This window comes from Protopterus annectens, chromosome 6.part1 (genome assembly GCF_019279795.1).
Source record: "Protopterus annectens isolate FY-2018-M chromosome 6.part1, PAN1.0, whole genome shotgun sequence".
Taxonomy (NCBI): Eukaryota; Metazoa; Chordata; order Ceratodontiformes; family Protopteridae; genus Protopterus; species Protopterus annectens.
Window position 1 is genome coordinate 81,834,044 of NC_056738.1, and position 19,876 is coordinate 81,853,919.

Below are 19,876 nucleotides of genomic sequence, written 5' to 3' on the forward strand. Positions count from 1 at the left end.
AAGACTTTCCACTGTATGTTTGAAGGAAAGGCATGGCCAAAGCTAGGTTGCCTATTTGTCATTCCAGGCACCTCTGATCTGCATCTGCAACAATCTGTATGAAAAAAGCATGCATGCCAATGTATAGTACAGCTGCATATTTATGTGTAAGAGTATGCATGGCACAGGGGGGTTATAGAGGCATCTGACTGGGGTGTACAGGAGTGCCATGTGTATTTATGCTTTCACAGGTTCCACTGGTGGATAGTCTAGTACCAAAGGAAAAGGATAGTATACAGCTGACCTCAAAAGGACATCTGTAGCTCACAATGGTGAAAACATGCAAGTGGCACAGCCTGATGACATAGTGGAACTGTCTTGCAACACTATAGGAGGCATCCACATTTACCATTGCAGAAGGACCTGCGGAGGTACATACAGAACATATTTTCACCAGGGCATAACAGACATCTTCTACCAGAGAGTCTCTCACACGCTCCACCTCTGTCCCCAGCATATGCAGCATCTGATATGTACACTACTTCTGAGATGTGTACTCACCATAGGAGAGATGCAGGAAGAATGTAGCACTATCATGACCCCAGGTCCATCCCTAATACTGCTATAACTCAAAGCAGTAACCAGCAGATGTGAAGTCAATGATCCAGGTATGGATGGCAGCTGCCCACAACATTTTGGAGATGATCAGTGTGCTTCATGGCTGGTGGAACAATGTGTACCAACTACTCAACAATGCAGAGGATAGCAACAGGGAGCACACAGTAAACCTGAAGCCACTGATGCAAATGTTGCCTCCATTGGATAGGTGCCTCCAAAAGACATATTGCAGCCACTTTTCAGTCATGGCTGTGTAGGCCATGCAATCCATGGCCATGAGAGGGTCAAGATTTAAAATGGTTGGGCATAATATAACTCATGCCAGGCTACACAGACCTTTAGTAAGAGAGCATCATTGTCTCCTATGAACTTATACCCTGCCAACTCTGACCAAGAGCTTCTTCCAGGTCATGGGTGGTACTCTTCCTCTAGTTCAACACCTATGACATCTCACCAAGCTGTTCAGTCATGGTCCTGTAACTTTACCTTTCCCTGTTACCTGTGGTCATACAGACTGCCACCCCTGGTTATAGGCATCATCCAGGTAATAGGAGATGCTTCTCATCAGCCTTTCCACCTGGGATAACCCTTCAGGGTGCAACTGCATGGCTCCATAGTTCATGCACTCCCCTGCCATTGATCACATTGAGCCATGATACCACAAGCCAACACAGTAGACACTGCCAATATTTTATGTTATGGCAGCTCCACCCCACTACTGGAGGATATGATCTCTAACTCCCCACTGCCTCCCAGAGTATGTGGCTACCATGTTCACCTCCTATGACCCCATCTTACATTATAGTGTTACTGTCTTCTGTCACTATTACCCTTCACCTGTGCAAGTGATGATGACTGTGCCATGTTTACCCTGCAACCTCCGTGAGCACAGTGATGTCTGCTATACAATGTGGTCAGTCTGTGCACTGTCCTCCATAGGCTGAGTGTGACACCACCTGCATCATTTTATCTTGTGTTGTCGGTATCATGGCCCATACTTGTGGAATAGATGCTTACCTCTTTGCAATGCTGCATTGTAATGCCACTGTATGTTCTTCACCTGACTCTCCACCCTGTACATCTGCTGTTGCTGCTGCTCTGGCTAGTATATAAGGTCCTGCCATAATGTTCACCTGCTGCTGCAGTTGTTCGCCAAATGCTCTGTTGTGCAGCATGGCATAAACACAGCAAGTATCTTGAACTATTTGTAATTCCCCCTTCTAAAGTGTCTAACCAACAGAAGTGCCCCTTCAGTGTTCCACTGTATTTCATGTTTGTGCATGGTCTGCGTTATAAGGCATTTTCTGCATGGGCTGATGGTTGCAAATGGAGTCATCAGCCAGGGATCTAGAGCATATATGGCATCACTTGCTGCACACAACAAGCACCATCTTATTAGTTGCCTGCACTCTGCTTATATGGCACAATTGTTTAGATAATGGGCACAATTTAAAATGAGATTCTGTTGGAGAATGAACACTCTCCACTAGGGCATTAATGTGCATGTATCGCCTGGTAAAATAGATGTCTGATGCTTCATGGCAGCATATTAAGCTGCTGTGATGTGCAGACTGAAAAAAAAAACAGGAAATGGCCACCATCTTGCTTGCACTTGTTTAATACAATTGCCGTTCAATAAGATAAAGTAAAAAAAAAAGGAAAATAAAAAAAATAAACAAATTAAAAATAAATAAACATATAAAAAATAAAATAAACTCAAGCAGCAAAAGTTAACTGCAGTAGCAGTTACAAGGAGCTGGTGTTTTACTTTCTCCAAGCTAAGTGCAGCTTTTTAAAAAGCCTCATTTACTAAGCATGGAATAAAATAAAGAAAAATTAATGGAATTGCATGTGTGTGTGTGTGTGTGTGTGTGTGTGTGTGTGTGTGTGTGTGTGTGTGTGTGTGCGAGAGAGGGGAAGTATGAGTAAATGAGTAAGAAAGTGTATACATCTTAAATTCTTTGTCAAGAATTTTAACCCTAATTCACTTTAAAAATAAACAGAGTAAAAGGTTTTTCTTCAGCTTGCATTTAATAGTTGGGATAGGGTTTGATCCTCTAAGGCCTCATTTGTCTACTGTGTGACTTTGAGCAAGTTATCTAACCAGACAGTGCTTTGGTGCACTGGGAATTTGGGATAGGGTCCTCAATAGCTCCTGGACTGTAAACCTAGTAATTACCTATAAAACTAAGAAGTATAAAATTATAATGCTTTGCTTTATTGACCGACCACAATCCTCAGAGATTTACTAAAAAGTCAAATATTTGTGGGATAAGAGTATATATATATATATATATATATATATATATATATATATATATATATATATACACACATATATATATATCTATGAGGCAAGAATTACAAAAATTAGGAGCATTCTGCAAAATTAGAGGGAGAGATGAGAGACATGGTGGGTTGCAATTACTTGCATTGTATGATTTTTTTTTCATTCATTTGATCAGAATGAGACATCTGAGGTGCACTCAGTCATGAAACTGACTGTAATTGCTGGGTACGTGTGTGTGTGTGTGTGTGTGTGTGTGTGTGTGTGTGTGTGTGTGTGTGTGTGTGTGTGTGTGTGTGTGTGTGTAAGTATGGATGTTAAACACTTATATGCCTTATATTTTGGATGGAAAATATTTCCTCCAACAGCAATTACATATGCTACAGCAGCTTTCAAATATTAGGCAGATGAACTATTTTATGTTTTATATCTTGAGCTACAACTTCAGCAAAGGATAGGGGAATGGAATTCAAAACTGAAGGCACATGGGACGAAACTGAGTGTAGATAATAAGTTGAAATGGCAGCAAAAGGGGGAATCAGAAGAAGCTGAAAACTGAGATCAAAGGGAAACTACTGGAAAAGGTTAACAGCTTCAAGTATCTGGGAAGGTTGGTTGAGGAAAAGGAAAGTTTGAATGATGAGGTCAAATCTAGAATCAGAGGCGCCTCAGATAATTGGCACAGAGTGTCAGGGTTAGTGTATGACAGAAGAATGCCAAAGAAGCTGAAAAGTAAGGTGTACATAACAGTGGTGCAACCAGTACTAATGTATGATACAGAAACCCTGGCAGTAAAAGCAGAGCAGTTGAAGAAGCTAGCGGTGATGGAAATAAAGTTCCGGAGACTGGTAGTAGAATGTACACTATGGGACAGATGAAGAAATGAGGACAACGGAGGAAAATCCAGAGTAGCTCCAATTGCAGAGAAAGTCAAAGAGGTCAGATTACTATATTTGGGCACATGTTCAGAAAAGAAGAAGACAATGTGGTAAAGAAGGTTTGAGACAGGCAGAAAGAAAGCAAGCGGAAACAAGGATGTCCACTGGGCTGCTTCATTTTGCTTAATCCTTGTGGCTCATTTGCATAGGGGCCCTCATTTTACACGACATTGTGTCCTCATTAACATGCACTGCATACCACGTTAGTTTGACCCTTGATTACCTGCACTATCTTTGTGCTTGAATTGCCCAAACCCTCCTCATTGTCACTACCTGTGCTAATTTGTGCAGCACAATGCAATAACCATCTATGAATCCCAACAATAGAAATCAAATATATGTTGCTATCCAAAGCTTTTTCCCATACAGTTTTTTCAGTATGTTCTTGCAAGAAATGCAGTACTGTTTGGCTGTATCACTTTGGGAGGCACAGTTCCAGCTCATTTGAAACATAGCTTCAGGTGTTAAAAAGTGACCTAGCTTATTCCTTACAATGTTTAGAGAAAAGTGACCTAGCTTATTCCTTACAATGTTTAGAGAAAAGTGACCTAGCTTATTCCTTACAATGTTTAGAGAAAAGTGACCTAGCTTATTCCTTACAATGTTTAGAGAAAAGTAACCTGGCTTATTCTTTAAAATTTTTAGCGAATAGCAATCTAGCTTACTCTTGACAATGTTTAGGGAAAAGCGACCTGGCTTATTCTTGACAATGTTTAGGAAAAAGTGACTTAGCTTATTCTTTAAGCTGTTTAGGGAAAAGTGACTTAGCTTACTCTTTACAGTGTTTACAGCAGTATTGCTATTAGTCATTCAATAACTAAAAATGAATTTGTATCTCTCACCAGCACTTTGGACTGTTCATTTTTCATCTGCCTTTTGTCAGCATTTATGCAAATGTATGAAATCTCTGGTTGGCATAGTTATGTAAGTGTAGCCTGTCTGGGCAAAGAACTTTCTTAATTTATTAAGTAGGTTTCCAGCTGATTGTGACTGATAATGCAGAAAAGGAGTCTGGATACATTTTAACATTGAATTAGTTTGTATATGTGTGTGTGTGTGTGCGTGCATGCATGCGTGCATGCGTGTGTGTGTGTGTGTGTGTGTGTGTGTGTGTGTGTGTGTGTGTGTGTGTGTGTGTGTATGTGTGAAATTAATTTTAGTTGTTTTATAGGAAGTAATATTTTGTTGCTGACCAAAATTTGAAATACAAAACATTAAACAAATTAAATTGTGATGTGAGGGTTGGGTCTTCATCACTCCTAACAGTAAGGCACATATACATATTCTGCCATCTGTCCCTCACTATAAACTAGTTGATTTATCTAAGGCAAAATAGCATTATATTACAAAATTAGTACTGCTTTGCTAACTTCACTCAACTCCTGCGGTCTTGCTCCTCATGTTTGTGGTTTGGAGAATGGTGAAGGAATGTTTTCCCAGTTTCAATTGTTTAAAAGTTTTTCTTCTTCAAATGCAGTAGTAACATCTTAGATGCCTGCCAAACATTTTATTTTTGTTAAATGTTATTTTCTCAAACTGTATAACCCCCTCGCAAGTCATAGCATTAGTGCAGAATGTCAGGAAATTAAACAGTGACTGTATTTTTCATAATGAATAAAGCCTCATAACTGTAAAACAGACTGCTTGTAAAATTTCCTAGTGAAACAATACTACAATAGAAGAACGTTCCAATTAAATATAATTCTAAGTTATATTTTAAACTGCATACAGTAGATGTAAAAAGGTTACACATCCCTGTTAAAATGCCAGTTTTTTTGTGATATAAAAAAAATGAGACCACAACAACTCATTTCGAAACTTTTCCCACCTTTAATGTGACCTATAACCTGTACAATTCAATTGAAAAACAAACAAATTTGTTAGGGGAAAAATATAAAAAATAAAAAATGTACAATATGCTGGTTGCATACTTTGTTGTGTGTGCACACCCTTAAACTAATACTTTGTTGAAGCACCTTTTGATTTAATTACAGCATTCAGTCTTCTTGGGTACACATCTGCCATCAATTAAAGAGACTCTGATTAACCCCAAATAAAGTTCGGGTGTCCTAGTATGATTTTCCTGACATTTACTTAGTGGCCTGATACAGCAAAAGCCATGGTTCACAGAGAGCTTACAAAGCATCAAAGGGATCTCATTGTTGAAAGGTATCAGTCAGGAGAAGGGTACAAAAAATTTTCCACAGCATTGGATATACCATGGAACAAAGTGAAGACAGTTATCAAAAAGTGGAGAAAATATGAGACAACAGTGATGTTGCAAAGAACTGGACATCCCTCCAAAATTGATGAAAAGACAAGACAAAAACTGGTCAGGGAGGCTGCCAGGAGACCTACAGCAACACTGAAGGAGCTACTGGAATTTCTGGCAAGTACTAGTTGTGTACTATGTGACAACAATCTCCCGTATTCTCCATATGTCTGGATTATAGGGTAAGGTTGCAAGATGGAAGCCTGTTCTTACACAGAAAAACATCCAGGCCAAGCTAAAATTAGGAAAACAATACATTGTCTCTCAAAAGCATGTGGGAAAATGTGTTATGGTCTGATGAGACCAAGGTTGAACTTTTTGGCCACAATTCCAAAAGGTATGTTTGGCGCAAAAATAGCACTTCACATCACCAAAAGAACACTATCCTCATGGTGAAGCATGGTGGTGGCAGTATCATGCTTTGGAGTTGCTTTTCTTCAGCTGGAACTGGGGCTTTAGTCAAGGTGGAGGGAATTATGAACAGTTTCAAATACCAGTCACTTTTGGCCCAAAACCTTCCAGCGTCTGCTAGAAAGCTGAAGGTGAAGAGGAATTTCACCTTTCAACATGACAATGACCCTAAGCATACATCCAAATCAACAAAAGAATGGCTTCACCAGAAGAAAATTAAAGTTTTGGAATGGCCCAGCCAAAGCCCAGACCTAAATCCAATAGAAAATCTGTGGGGCGACCTGAAGAGGGCTGTGCACAATAGATACCCTCACAATCTGACAGATTTGGAGCATTTTTGCAAGGAAGTGTGGCAAATATTGCCAAGTCAAGATGTGTCATGCTGATAGACTCCTACCCAAGAAGATTGAATACTGTAATTAAATCAAAAGGTGCTTCAACAAAGTATTAGTTTAAGGGTGTGCACACACAACAAAGTATTAGTTTAAGGGTGTGCACACTTATGCAACCAACGTATTGTACATTTTTTATATTTTCCCCTTACAGGTTTGTTTGTTTTTCAGTTGAACGGTACAGGTTATAGGTCACATTAAAAGTGGGAAAAGTTTTGAAATGATTTATTGTGGTCTCATTTTTTTTTTATATCACAAAAACCTGGCATTTTAACAGGGGTGTGTAAACTTTTTATATCCACTCTGTATGCTGCATTGTGCTAATGCATAATGTATGCTGGTGTTTGTATAAACACCTAATGAAAGTGCTGCAGCTAGATATTGCTTAATTAAAAATTGTGAAACTTGTGACATGTGTGAAGACATATATGATATCAGCGGATTACTGGTGCACTAATGTCCCTCCATAAAACCATGAGTCACAAGGAAGCTATGCAGTGTTACACTTGTAAATAAGTGATAGCTTCCTATGTAATAATCATTTTTTGCCTTGTTGTACTGTATACTTAGCGACTGAAGTGCTATTTACATTCTCTGTGATATTGTTGTATGGATCTAGATTTCCAATACTGACAATAGGTTATGCCTCAGAACATATGTAGCCAAACTGAGTCAGCAGGCCTTAACTATGTTGAAGGTTTAGTACAAAAGAATGCATTGGGTAACAGAGGTAAAACAGGCTGCAAATTAAACGCAATCAAAATGTTCACAGCAGATGTACTGTATTTTATGATAAGCAACAACGTCTAATCCATTTTAGTGCAGCAGTACACTGTCCCAGGGCTGTATTGGAAGTCTGAGACTTGATAATGTGAGTCCCAAAGCTTAGAAAAGGTTGTTAAGTGTAATTTAATACAAATAAGAGCAAACTGTGAAAGATGCTGTTACACATTTACAACAGTTTTTGCAGGGGGGCCCTATTCTCCAGTGTTGTGTGGGGGGTATACCTCCACCCTGCTACTTTTATATACTAATTTAGAGATCAGTGTACGTCAAAGAACAAGGAATACTTACTCCAAGACAAAGTGATTTTGAAGTTAGTATGTGGTTCTCTTTAACTGCACTTAAAATCTCACAGTTCCAAGGATTTCAGTTAACGGTTCTCAGACATGTCATGAGAACACCAGCATCCTCTATGGGCAGAAGGAAGTATACCATAACAGAGCATGTTCTCACTCAAGGATGTCAACATTTCTGGAGAAGCTGTATGTAGCCAAGATGCAGAGCACATCTTTACAGAGTACACACATGTTCATCAGACATTAAATAATTATAATGGCAAATCAGCTTTTTACACATATAACGTTACAGGCTGCTCACAAATGTTAATAACCACAAAGTCCTCTCTTTCAGTTTTCAGGTGTGTTGACATTTGCATAAACGGGGATCTTTATCTTAAAAGATTTAGTGTATTCATAACTCGTTATGGCTTTCACAAATGTGTAGCACGGTGGTGAAGAAATGTTCATCATGCTGTATTCACAACTTTGAGCCCAAAACAAGTGATGGCATGGAGATTAAGAAAGCTAAGACTTTTTAAAAGCACTCTGATTAAAATGAACATGATACCGATATTGTCAGAGTATTACTGAACCAGAAATTATACCATATTTTGCCATACGATTTTAAATGTTTTCCTGAATTCAGGAATAACAAAAATGCAGCTTTTGGAAAAAAATAGAAAATATGGTGATCAGCTGAATCATGAAATCCATACAATGACACAATCAGTGCCAGCAAGCATATATGTTTTGCAGGGGATCAGTTATTCCGGCAAGACAGCCTGATTTGCATATTACTGCATGCATGGCTGCTGTTATTCTGGTAACTACACAGGACCAAGAATTACAATGCATCATTTTTTTTCAGTTAGCGTCAGGAAGCAAATAATGTAATTACCTGCGGGTAGTATCTGATGTAGAATTGCTGTGTCACTGGTGTGAGGAGCTCACACATTCTGCCAGTCTTCTAATGGGTTCAGAGTACTCCAGCTTTTATTGTTTGCATTGCTTTTGGTATTCACTTAGCTGCATCTTTCCTCAGATTAGCTCTCAGCAGTTGTAATGAAAATATAAAAGTGTGATCTCAAGGTGTACATTTACAGATTAGTGAGTGACTCAGAAATCATATAAGGATAAGACTACCAAAGCAATTTTATCTCTTTTTTTTTTATCTCTCCAGGTCATCCTCGTTTTTTCAACCAGCTCTCTTGTGGGCTAGATGTTATTGGTTTGGCTGGAGAATGGCTGACTTCAACTGCCAATACAAATATGTAAGCTGGGCCATAATACTTCTGTTGTTTTAGACAGAAATATGCATTTTTTTGTTATTTAACATAACAAAGCAGTTGTTTCTATTTTAAGGTACTCTAAAAAGAAACAAAAAGGAAGATACCTCATGTCCTTTACTACAGCTTCATAAAGTAATTATGAAGTATAACATTTCTGTTTCAAGGACTATTGAAACTATAGACATGCTTTATGTGCTAGTTAATACATTTACAAATAATATAGCCTTTGGAAGCATTTATTTTTATTTGTTTCAAAGTTTTTTTTCCAGAAAACAAAACTACTACATTAAAAGAATATGGTAGAAATGGTGTTTCTGCGCACCTGCCATTATAGTGTTTTGTTAACTCACTCATCAATTAGAATGATTTGTATAAAGTATGTAACTGGTGTATATATTTTTATTTTTAGTTGGATATACAATACACATTGACAAGTGACTGCAGGAGCCTTGATAATTACCTTAGACAATGTGCATTGTGTAGTGATACATGGGATACATGTATCTGGACTGGGGTGTGTGTATATGCAATAGAAGTTAGAAATGAAGGTTAGAGGCTAGCACCTAAAAACAGTAATCATAGCTGCAGATATCTTAATATCATTAGCATGTAACTGTCTAAATGATTTATCAATAAATTATTGCATATTGGACTGGTAGCAAAGATTTTAATCTGTAAAAACAGACAGCATCATAGTCTTTCTTCAACATTGCACATTTAATGAATGCATGCATGTATGTCAGCTGGGTTGTCCATATGAATTGTGATCCATTTTTATGGCACCATGGAAAAAAATACAAAATTAAAATATATATCTATAAAATGTAAAAGGTCAAAAGTATAATACAAATTATTCAAAAAATCTTCAGTCAAGCCCAAACATGCAAATACTAAATGTTGCAAAAACAAGTAACAGCACCATGCTGCAACTGTAAGGTGCTTTATTCAATGAGCTAACATTTTCAATCACATATTTTCATCTTCGGAGACTAAACGCTCACATGGCTATTTAAATGTTTGCACTGAATCAAATGACACATCTCAGCCAATCACTTCATTCACAAAGTAAAATCAAACATTTCCAACTGCTTAGCAGACAAATGCAAGCATTCAATTTACTATGAGATTTCAAAGCAGCAGTCATCATTTTCTAAATGGAAGGTTGAATTTCAGTTTTAAAGTTGATTTTATACATACTTTAAGACCGTACATTTTCAGGCAGAAAGGTAAAATTGCTTAGTAGTAAGAAATAATGTATGGACAATGGCAGTGGAGGAGAGGTACATTTGTATATAGCTGTTGTAGTGAATGCAAGTGAATACTGGTAACTGGAGTATTTGTGCATATGCAGACAGATATGGAATATTATTTTAAAAGGAAAACTAATTGTATGAACATATTTTAGTATATATTGCCACTTGTGTATTTAAAATGTTTTATTTTGGAAAAATGGAATGGATTTTGGGGCTGGCATAATATTTAAGGTGTTTACCCCACAGACAAAAGGTACAGTGTTTGATTTTTCACTACTGGGAAATTGGCTGGACTTGAAATGGTCCAAAAGGGAGGCTAGTCTAGAACTTAACTATAAACATATAAGGGAACATCTTCTGTTAATTATGAAGCATGATGAACTTAGTGCATTAGCTATACATATGACATACGTCGGAAATGGGAAAGTGAGCATTTTCAGGTGTTGAGTTACTTAAAAGAAATGAAAGGAGTGATGCCTCAAAGAACATGCTTCCACAGTCTGACAGTAGATGACAGTCATGCCTTGATGTCTGCAGAGGTGTGGGCTTAAATGACAGAATATATCTAACACTGAGTTTAAAACGTAAACTAAAGTTACATTAAAAAAAAAGAAAGGTTGCTACTTTGAAATGTAAATTAGATGTTTTAATGTTTTATCTGCTGCTTCTGTGAAAATGTGTGATTTTATTTTATGAAGGAATGGATTGACTGAAATTTGCCATGTGATTCACTGTGAATTTTTAAATAGTCATGTGGCAGATTTTTGCTAGTGCCCGAAGAAGAAAGTGTATCTTTCGAAATGTTAACACCTTGTATAAATGCGCTTTATAGCTGCAACATGGTAATGTTCCTTGGTTTTGCTGGATTTAGAGTATAATGCAGGTAGACTTAGATAAACAACATTTAATATGCATGGGAGACTGGGGGAAACAGAGTATGTGGAAAACTATAATTTAGATAGCATGGTGTGCAGTATAATAGAAAATGCAATAAACAGAGCTTTTATGATCACTTCATAATATATACAATTACTTCTACAAACGTATGACATGTTTGTGTGAATAACAAAGGCTATGACAATAACGATGAAACAGAAGACAGAGCTTCAAGTCAGAAGGCAGAGAAGCTAAAACGTTAAGCAAATTGTAGTTCTGCACAGTAAAAGATCATGTAAGATGAAGTGGCATATATTGATTGATGATGAGGTAGTGACTCCAAGGAGTGTCGAGAATGACAGTGTCCAACAATATCCAACATGTTTGTTTTGTGAATAATTCATCAATGACATTACAAGCAAATCATGCTACTAGCCTCTTTCATAAATAACAGACTATTGGGAAAACATATCATATTCAAATCATATGCAGGTTCAACTCAAGCATATCAGCCAGGCCTTCAGTATTTCCACCTCTACAAATCCATCTGTAGATTTAATGTGCAAACTTAAGTGGCTTGAAAGGATTCCCAGTACATCAGTACCTTCAAACAATCTCAGCTTTATCAACAACTTGGAAGGCTGACTTCTGCAATCTTGAACAGATTCACTATGAAATTAGATTGGCAGGTTTACCATACATATTACTCATCAATGCCAAATACATTACTTAGTTAGCAGCTTCTAATCTCCAACATTGTGTATCAGTGGTTAAGATCTCTCCTGCAGAACTTCAGTGTTCACTCCTGATATCTGGTCACTGCCTGACTGCTTGCTTTTCGTGTATCCCTGTGTCTTTATGGGATTTCCCTGGGTATTCCAATTTCCTTCCACCTTCCAAAACCATAAAGGTCGATTGTCTATAGTGTCCATACTTATTGCATTTATCCCTACCATTGTGGACTGAGTCATTGCTGAAAAGGGTATTTGATGACCAGTACACATAATTGGTTAATGAATAAATGAAAAAAAAATAGGAATAAAAACAACTAAACTGTCGCATTACAATAAGGATTACTTAGCTGTTCATATAACTCGGCTGACTTGTGCATCATGGTTCAGTGCTTACTCATATCCAATGATCTCACTAGACAAACATCTTAGTGATATTGCAAAGCTAAGTCAACAACAACTTATCAACATTTTACAAAACTACACAAAGGGTGGCTCTACCTCTATTATGCAATATTATTAAAAAAAAAAAGAAATATATATATATATATATATATATATATATATATATATATATATATATAAATCCATTTCATTTACCACATCAATGTTTTACGATCACAAAGTGAATATCAGCTTCAGATTCCTTGAACAGTCAATAGAATCCATTGATTATTGGAATGCAGCATTTTATTATGGTGCTTTGTATGACCATTATTACCACTTTTGTGACCTGATGAAACTGGGGAAGGGGGTTGTTAACTGTAGTGGGTGTGTGAATGTAGTTTCCCACAGCAAATAAACCACTGACTTTTTGTCACTTCCATGATGTGTTAAAGTGAGAAAAGTAGTAATTGTAAAGGGTGTTGGGACATAACCTCACATGTAATGTCTATGAAGATCAAAGTCAACCCACAGCCTATACTAGCTTCTTTGCATACAACAAATTGTCTGTAAACCAATACATATATATATATATATATATATATATATATATATATATATATATGTGTGTGTGTGTGTGTGTCTGTGCCTGTCTGTGTGTGTGTGTGTGTGTGTGTGTGTGTCTGTGTGTGTGTGTGTCTGTGCCTGTCTGTGTGTGTGTGTGTGTGTGTGTGTGTGTGTGTGTGTGTGTGTGTGTGTGTGTGTGTGTGTGTGTGTGTGTGTGTGTGTGTGTGTCTGTGTGTCTGTGTGTGTGTGTGTGTGTGTGTGTGTGTGCTTGTGTGTGTATGTTTATATAGATATGTATCTATCTATCTATATATATATATATATATATATATATATATATATGGGTTCACTTCAGTTCACTGAACTTTCAATTCACTGACTTTCATTTCACTGACACCATTTCACTTCATTTCACTGAAACTTCATTTCACTGAAAGTTTTTTTCACTGACAACTATTATTAGCAATAAAATGGAATATTCCCCTTCCACTTAATTTCATATGATATTCTTACGTTTTGATATAATATTGCTTAGTAAAATAATATATATATATATATATATATATATATATATATATATATATATATATATGATGAAGTCATGATTTAGATCAATGAAATGATTGCTACGATTTTCAAAGCCTCTTCAGCAGTTCTTTTGCTGCAAGTCACTTGTGTACATGGTAAAAAGCTTGAGCAAGTATCATTAGCTGAAATCTGTATGTCCAGTGAGGCTTATCACAGTTCTTTGGTGCACTCTATAGAAGGGAAGATAACACTGCATCATCTCCGTGACAGAAGCTGCACACACACGTGTGTGATACTGATATGTTCTGGACGATGGACTAAGAAGAGAGGGAGATAGCTGATAGGTCGAGGAGCTGGAAATCCTGACTCTAGGATGGTCAGGTGTAAATGTGATTTTTTTCTCTAAATACCATACTAATTTCCCAAACTTAAAATAGAAAAGCAAGATGAAATTATGTAGTTTTGTGTCCCATAGCAAAGAACTTTATTTCTTTTTCAAGGGTAGTAAAAAGAGAGTAAAAGCATTTGACTACTAGACAGATAATTGCATGACTAGCCTCAGATTCCCTCTGTTCTATCTTGTCTTGCCCTCATTGAGGCTATAGGGTATGTCTGAATAGGAGTTTTTGTCTAGGCTTATAATGGTCTGCAGATTGCTTGCCTAGTACTTAATTATGAACCTATGACTTAAACGTTAAGCATTCCAAAGGTCAAAGATATGGCGAGAAGGATTTTTGCCTGAACTAGTGTAATAATAAGAGAAGACACAGCAGCAGCACTGGTTATGAGATCAAAAGGAGAGACGTATGGTATGGGATTGAGCCATAACAGGGGGTGATGGAATGCTGCATGGGTAGGCTATGCACCTGCATGGTTAGTGACCTGGCTCCAGGAATAAGGCAAGAGAACTGGACTTATGAATGGGTCAAGCATTCAGTGAACGGCACTTCATTTCTAGAGATATAGCTGCTGATGGTGATGAAGCAGTAAGATTTGCTTGCAAACTCATGTTATGGGCTTGATGAAGCTTTTTGGAGTATAAGAACCTCAAGCTGTTATCACTGTGTGTGTGTGTGTGTGTGTGTGTGTGTGTGTGTGTGTGTGTGTGTGTGTGTGTGTGTGTGTGTCTGTGTACACTCTGTGGAAGGCACTTAAGCATTGGCTCGGAGTAGAAAGCCAGCTTGTGTAAAAGATTCTCTGACACCCTTACCTTAATCAGGAAGGATACCTTAGCTCAGATCTATAATGAAGGCTTCAGGACACCACAATTAGTGCTATATATAAGGGGGGCAATTTAAGGCAGGCTAGGAGTGTTTTGAAAGGGTTTATATTAGATATTCAAATGCTTAGGTTGCCAAATGCTGAAATGTCAACACCTAAACATCGAAGTCTAATAAACGCGACAGGCCAATTATGAGAATGTTTTCTCTGGGAAATAATTTGCTTGTCCATCATCAGGGATTTCCACTTTTCCCTGATATAAAGTGATCTCAGGGTTGGTATATTTAGTTAGGGGTTGTGTGGGGGGTTTTAGAGTTTTTTTTTTTTGTCGGCCACATAATTTTTTTCCATGGGAAAAAAATTGCATAACTGGCCTGTTGCTTTTATTAGATTTCGATGTTTAGATGTCGACATTTTGGCGTTCGACAGCCTAAGCATTCGAAGATCTAATATAGACCCTTCTGAAAGCAATAGATAATTCTGGGAGAGGAGGGGTCTTTTCATGTTAATGCATTTAAGAAAAGAAGTTTTGGTGGCTGAAAAAAAAAGTAAAACATTGAGAAAGAAAAGAAGACTGAACAAGACAGAGATGACTGCTTGTAAGAATGACAAAAAACAAAATAGTATGAATACAGTAAAGGAAAGCAACAACAGAACATTATGGAAAAGATAACCACACATAATTTAGGGTTTCTGTTTGTGAAATGGTTTTACAGACATCAGACAGCAGCATGCTTTGAGGCATTATATATAAAGGAGACAGATCTTCTCGTCTGCCTGGTTTTCACTTCTCACCAAGACCTGATTTTTATGGGAACAGAAGTTTCTATCAGCTTAACTAATATAGTATTTTTTTCTGTGGTCTGACTTCTTTTCCTGACATACAACACGTGCTATTACACTGTTCACTATTTGCATGCACAATTAACTGACAAATAAGCTCTTATGTTATGCAAACACTCTGTAGATGATTTAGTAAGAGTGTTATAGTGCATGACATGTTACCTTAATACTTATGGCAACTAGCAAGAGTGTATCACACTAAACAATGTTCATAAGGCAGAGAATGAGTTCTGGACAAGATGCCATTCACACACACACACACACACACACACACACACACACACACAAAAAAACACATCGTCAAACTCCATTTTATCATGGCTTTTAGATAAGGAAGGAAACTAGAGCACCCAGAAAAAAAAACACATGGACACAGAAACACAGAACAATATGTAGATTTTACATGAAAGGCATCCCAGCTAAAAAGCAACCAGAGGGCCAAGTGTCATCAGACAGCAGTAATGCTGCATTGTTGTACTATCTGTGGCTATACACAGTAGAATTCATTTAAAATCATGTTTACAGAATGCCAAGCATCACTTTCTAGTATCTGATAGTGTGGCATGCCATGTTCTTAGTCTGAAAGCAATGTTTCTACTTAGAAATGAGTTTGTATGTTGTGGCTTTAATACTGCATACATGCTTACATCCACAAGACCTTACAAATGGTAGGCAATGTTTATTATTATATTTGTCTGCCATTGCTGAATTTTCTATTTTGTCTTTAGTAACTAGACAGAGGCCCAGGCCATTACTGTCTGCTCTCAGGCATGACGTGGGAACTTCAGTTTGCTGAAAGGATTTAGTTAAAAATTATACAGTATGCACCTCGCTTGAGATAATTTGCAGTCCCGTTTCTTATGCAAGTGGCTAACCTCTTAATGCTTCACACCATTAATCATTTTTGAAAACATACAGTACTTCATAACCTGTTACTATACCATCTGCAGCATTATTTTCTCTGGCAAGTAGATGCTGTAATCATTATTAAGACAGGAAAATGAGCTGTTAATCAGAAGTGGATATGTTTAAAAAGTATCCTGTCATTAACACAGAAGCTGTCAGTAATAGTGGACTCTATTGTGCCTGAATTAGTCTTTGATGATCTGGGCTGTGCCCTTGGGCTCGAGTCATGCCTGTGGCACATCCCATCATAACCCATATAAGCTTGCCATTGATTATTGTTTAAATTACGTATGCAACACAAATATTCAAAAATTACAAATAAATACCTCTTGCCATTTCCCGTCTTCTGCACATCCCTTACACACACCACTGATGTCTGATTAAAAGTGGAGATGATATTGACTAAATTGAAGAAGAAACCCACAAACTCATAACTTTTCAGAGTCCTTAAGAAAAAAGGCAGTCAAATGGACTCAAATTCATTAACAAAATCTTTTATTAAAAATGGCTGCTTACCCATTCAATCTATGTACCCTGATGGCGTGTGTCACAATATGCAATTTTATTATACCCCAATAAATCCCACTTCCATGAAACACACTAACCCGGGAACACGTGACTATGTCATCTGGCTGGAGGCCAGTCCCCCTTGCCTTGCCTGCCACACACACACACACACACACACACACACACACACACACACACACACACACACACACACACACACACACAAACACACAAGAAACTGCTGTTTCTAAAAAACAAAATTCTAAATTTTAGCCATTATGTGTCTGTTTTCTTCCTTTACACTGAAATATTTGTACCTGCTTGATTAATAGACATTCATTTGCAATATCAGCATAATATTTCAGCCTCCAAAATGTATTTTTCCTCTAAAGGCTATCAACAACCTAATATCGCTTGAAAGTAGGACATTTCAAAAATAATCCTTAAGTGCCACCACTGTGGTTTTGTGGCTGGCTACTTCATCACTCCCCTCAGATTACCCTCCATTTGAAACAGCCTGGTCCCACTTTCTCTCACCTTTAAAATGGTAAAACCTTTTATTTCACCATAAGGACTGCCATGAAAGTGGCTGACAACGTACTTCTACTGTCTACAGTTTTGCAGAATGACTTCATTTTGTCTTACATTTTGGTATATCTTTCATAAAATGTGTGGTTTTCTGACAAATCGGTGAGGACTGCAATAACTAAATAATGGCACATCTTGAGATTCACATATCCTACAGAAAAAAATACATGGTAATTCAAAACCTGTTATTATAGCAACTTTATAAGTTTAGAAGATAATTTTTTTAAATCCTTATTTTCCGATCTTTGTTTTGGACTTTGTCCTGTGCGGGTGAACTGGTCACCCACTTATCAAAAAATCGTTTTAAAAAGACAGAAGAAGAAGAAAATTTATTGTGCTAAGATGTTGAGAAATATGGCTGACCAAAGTATTGGATGGAGAGGTACCACACTATGACTTTATCTAAACTCCTGTTTCCAAATATTTATCATCCCCCAAGTCACCAGAAAATAAAGATTATTCAAGAGAGTGTCATGGAATCCTCACCTGGTGGAATGTAATGTGCCCCCCATCCCTCCCCCACCTCCAACAGCATAACCAGGATATGATGATCAACCAAAATAGCCACCTTTGTCTACACCCTCATACAGCGAAACCCCACCTCTGCAGAAATTGGCCATATACCCATGGCTACAGTGGTGGCCAAATGAATGGAAAATGTGAATCCTTTTGTCACGGATATTGACTGCCAAATATCCAGCACAGCAGTTAAACGATTATCTGTGGGCCTAAGAGAAATGCCTAACCAGGAAAGTATCAGTTTAGTCGGATATTCCCTGTGTTATCTTGATTTATTTTCCTTAAATGGAAATGTTTGCTGTTCCTTCCTGGAGATGAACCTGCTATTTGTTTTATCTTCCAATATATGTGTGCATGTGCACGTACATACATGTATTGTGTGTGCTCACAAGTCTCCTCTACTACACATTTACTACATACGAATACATTTTGAGCCTCACTGTGAAACAGAGAGTCTGCAGTTTGTCCTCTTGGGAATGTAGGTGAATAAATGCAGACAAAACAAAGGGCTGCTGGTGATGGATGGGGCAGTACAAGGGGCAAATTAGCTTACACCAGTCTAAGTGAAAGCATTCTTTCAAGAAAAAAATGCAGCAGTTGGTTTCACATTTTATAAAATCGCGAGACTGATTTTACAAACTGGTGACAGTATATTAGCCCAAACGTCCACATTTGTTGAAAAGCAGATGCGTTAAGCTCAGTTGCACACCTACTCACAAGTGGTGTGGGCATGGGCTGGCGGGGGCTCCTGCTATTCTGTGGGTGGAGCGCACGACCTGAAAGTGGTGAGCAAGGATCCAGCCAGGCACGTTCTGTGTACTGACCTATGTATATGTTTTTTTGGACTTCCAAAATAACTTGATTGGAAAGACAAAAGGATGGTTATACCATCTTAACCATTGCCTACAATAAACCAAGTTGCTCCCTGCAATGAGTCACATCGGCACTAGTATACTAATGTATATGAGACTTAAGTCTTTAAAAGGTAACATAGCAACAGTTTATTACTTTAGATACAAGACTGGATGCCATATTAATCCTAGCCAGTTATTTCTTGAAAGGTTACAATTAAACCCAGTATCGTGTGTCTGTGAGGTAACATCTTAATAGTTATGCTAATGTCAAATCTCAGTCCCTCTTCAGAATAGATTTTACATTTTATTGTAGTCATTCAGTATGTGATTCAATATATTTAAGCAAAGCTTCCTTTAAACCATCGTATCTCAACTGAATATGCACTGACGTGTGAAATTTTCAAGTCTAAATCAAGCATGCCTATCATTATGATGTGATTCAAATCGACTGTACCCAAAGCAAAATTAACAACCTGATCTGAATAAGCTATGCCACAGCCTAGTTGATTCCCATTCAGTTGGGTGGGGTTAATAGTGGAGTTTTGATTACTATGATTTAAGTCTTTGGCTTCACAGAAATGAACAGCACTGAACACTGCAAATTAGTGCAAGTAGTGGTAATCTGCAGGGTGTGGAAAATCCCTGGGGTCAATACTGCACTGTATGTAGAATATACTAAAGACCACATAATGACATGTAAATGAGGAACCTATGCAAATGTTCCATATGGATTATGCTAATGAAGGAAACCAAAATAGTTGACTGAGTCAGAAAGATACAAAATAGGCAGGCTTTGACATGGTTCATACCCATTTTGGACACCAAGATTTGTGATGTACATGATGGGAGCAA

General features: G+C 37.5%; 1 protein-coding gene across 3 annotated transcripts in view; it reads left to right on the plus strand.

The window, feature by feature from the left end:
- Positions 1–19,876, plus strand: part of GAD1 (glutamate decarboxylase 1) — a 357,526-nt gene that overhangs the window by 79,373 nt on the left and 258,277 nt on the right. For all 3 annotated transcript variants that reach the window (XM_044075516.1, XM_044075515.1, XM_044075514.1), the window contains exon 6: positions 9,139–9,229. In XM_044075516.1, coding sequence (XP_043931451.1) covers positions 9,139–9,229 — 91 coding nt within the window. The remainder of the gene's footprint in view (positions 1–9,138; positions 9,230–19,876) is intronic.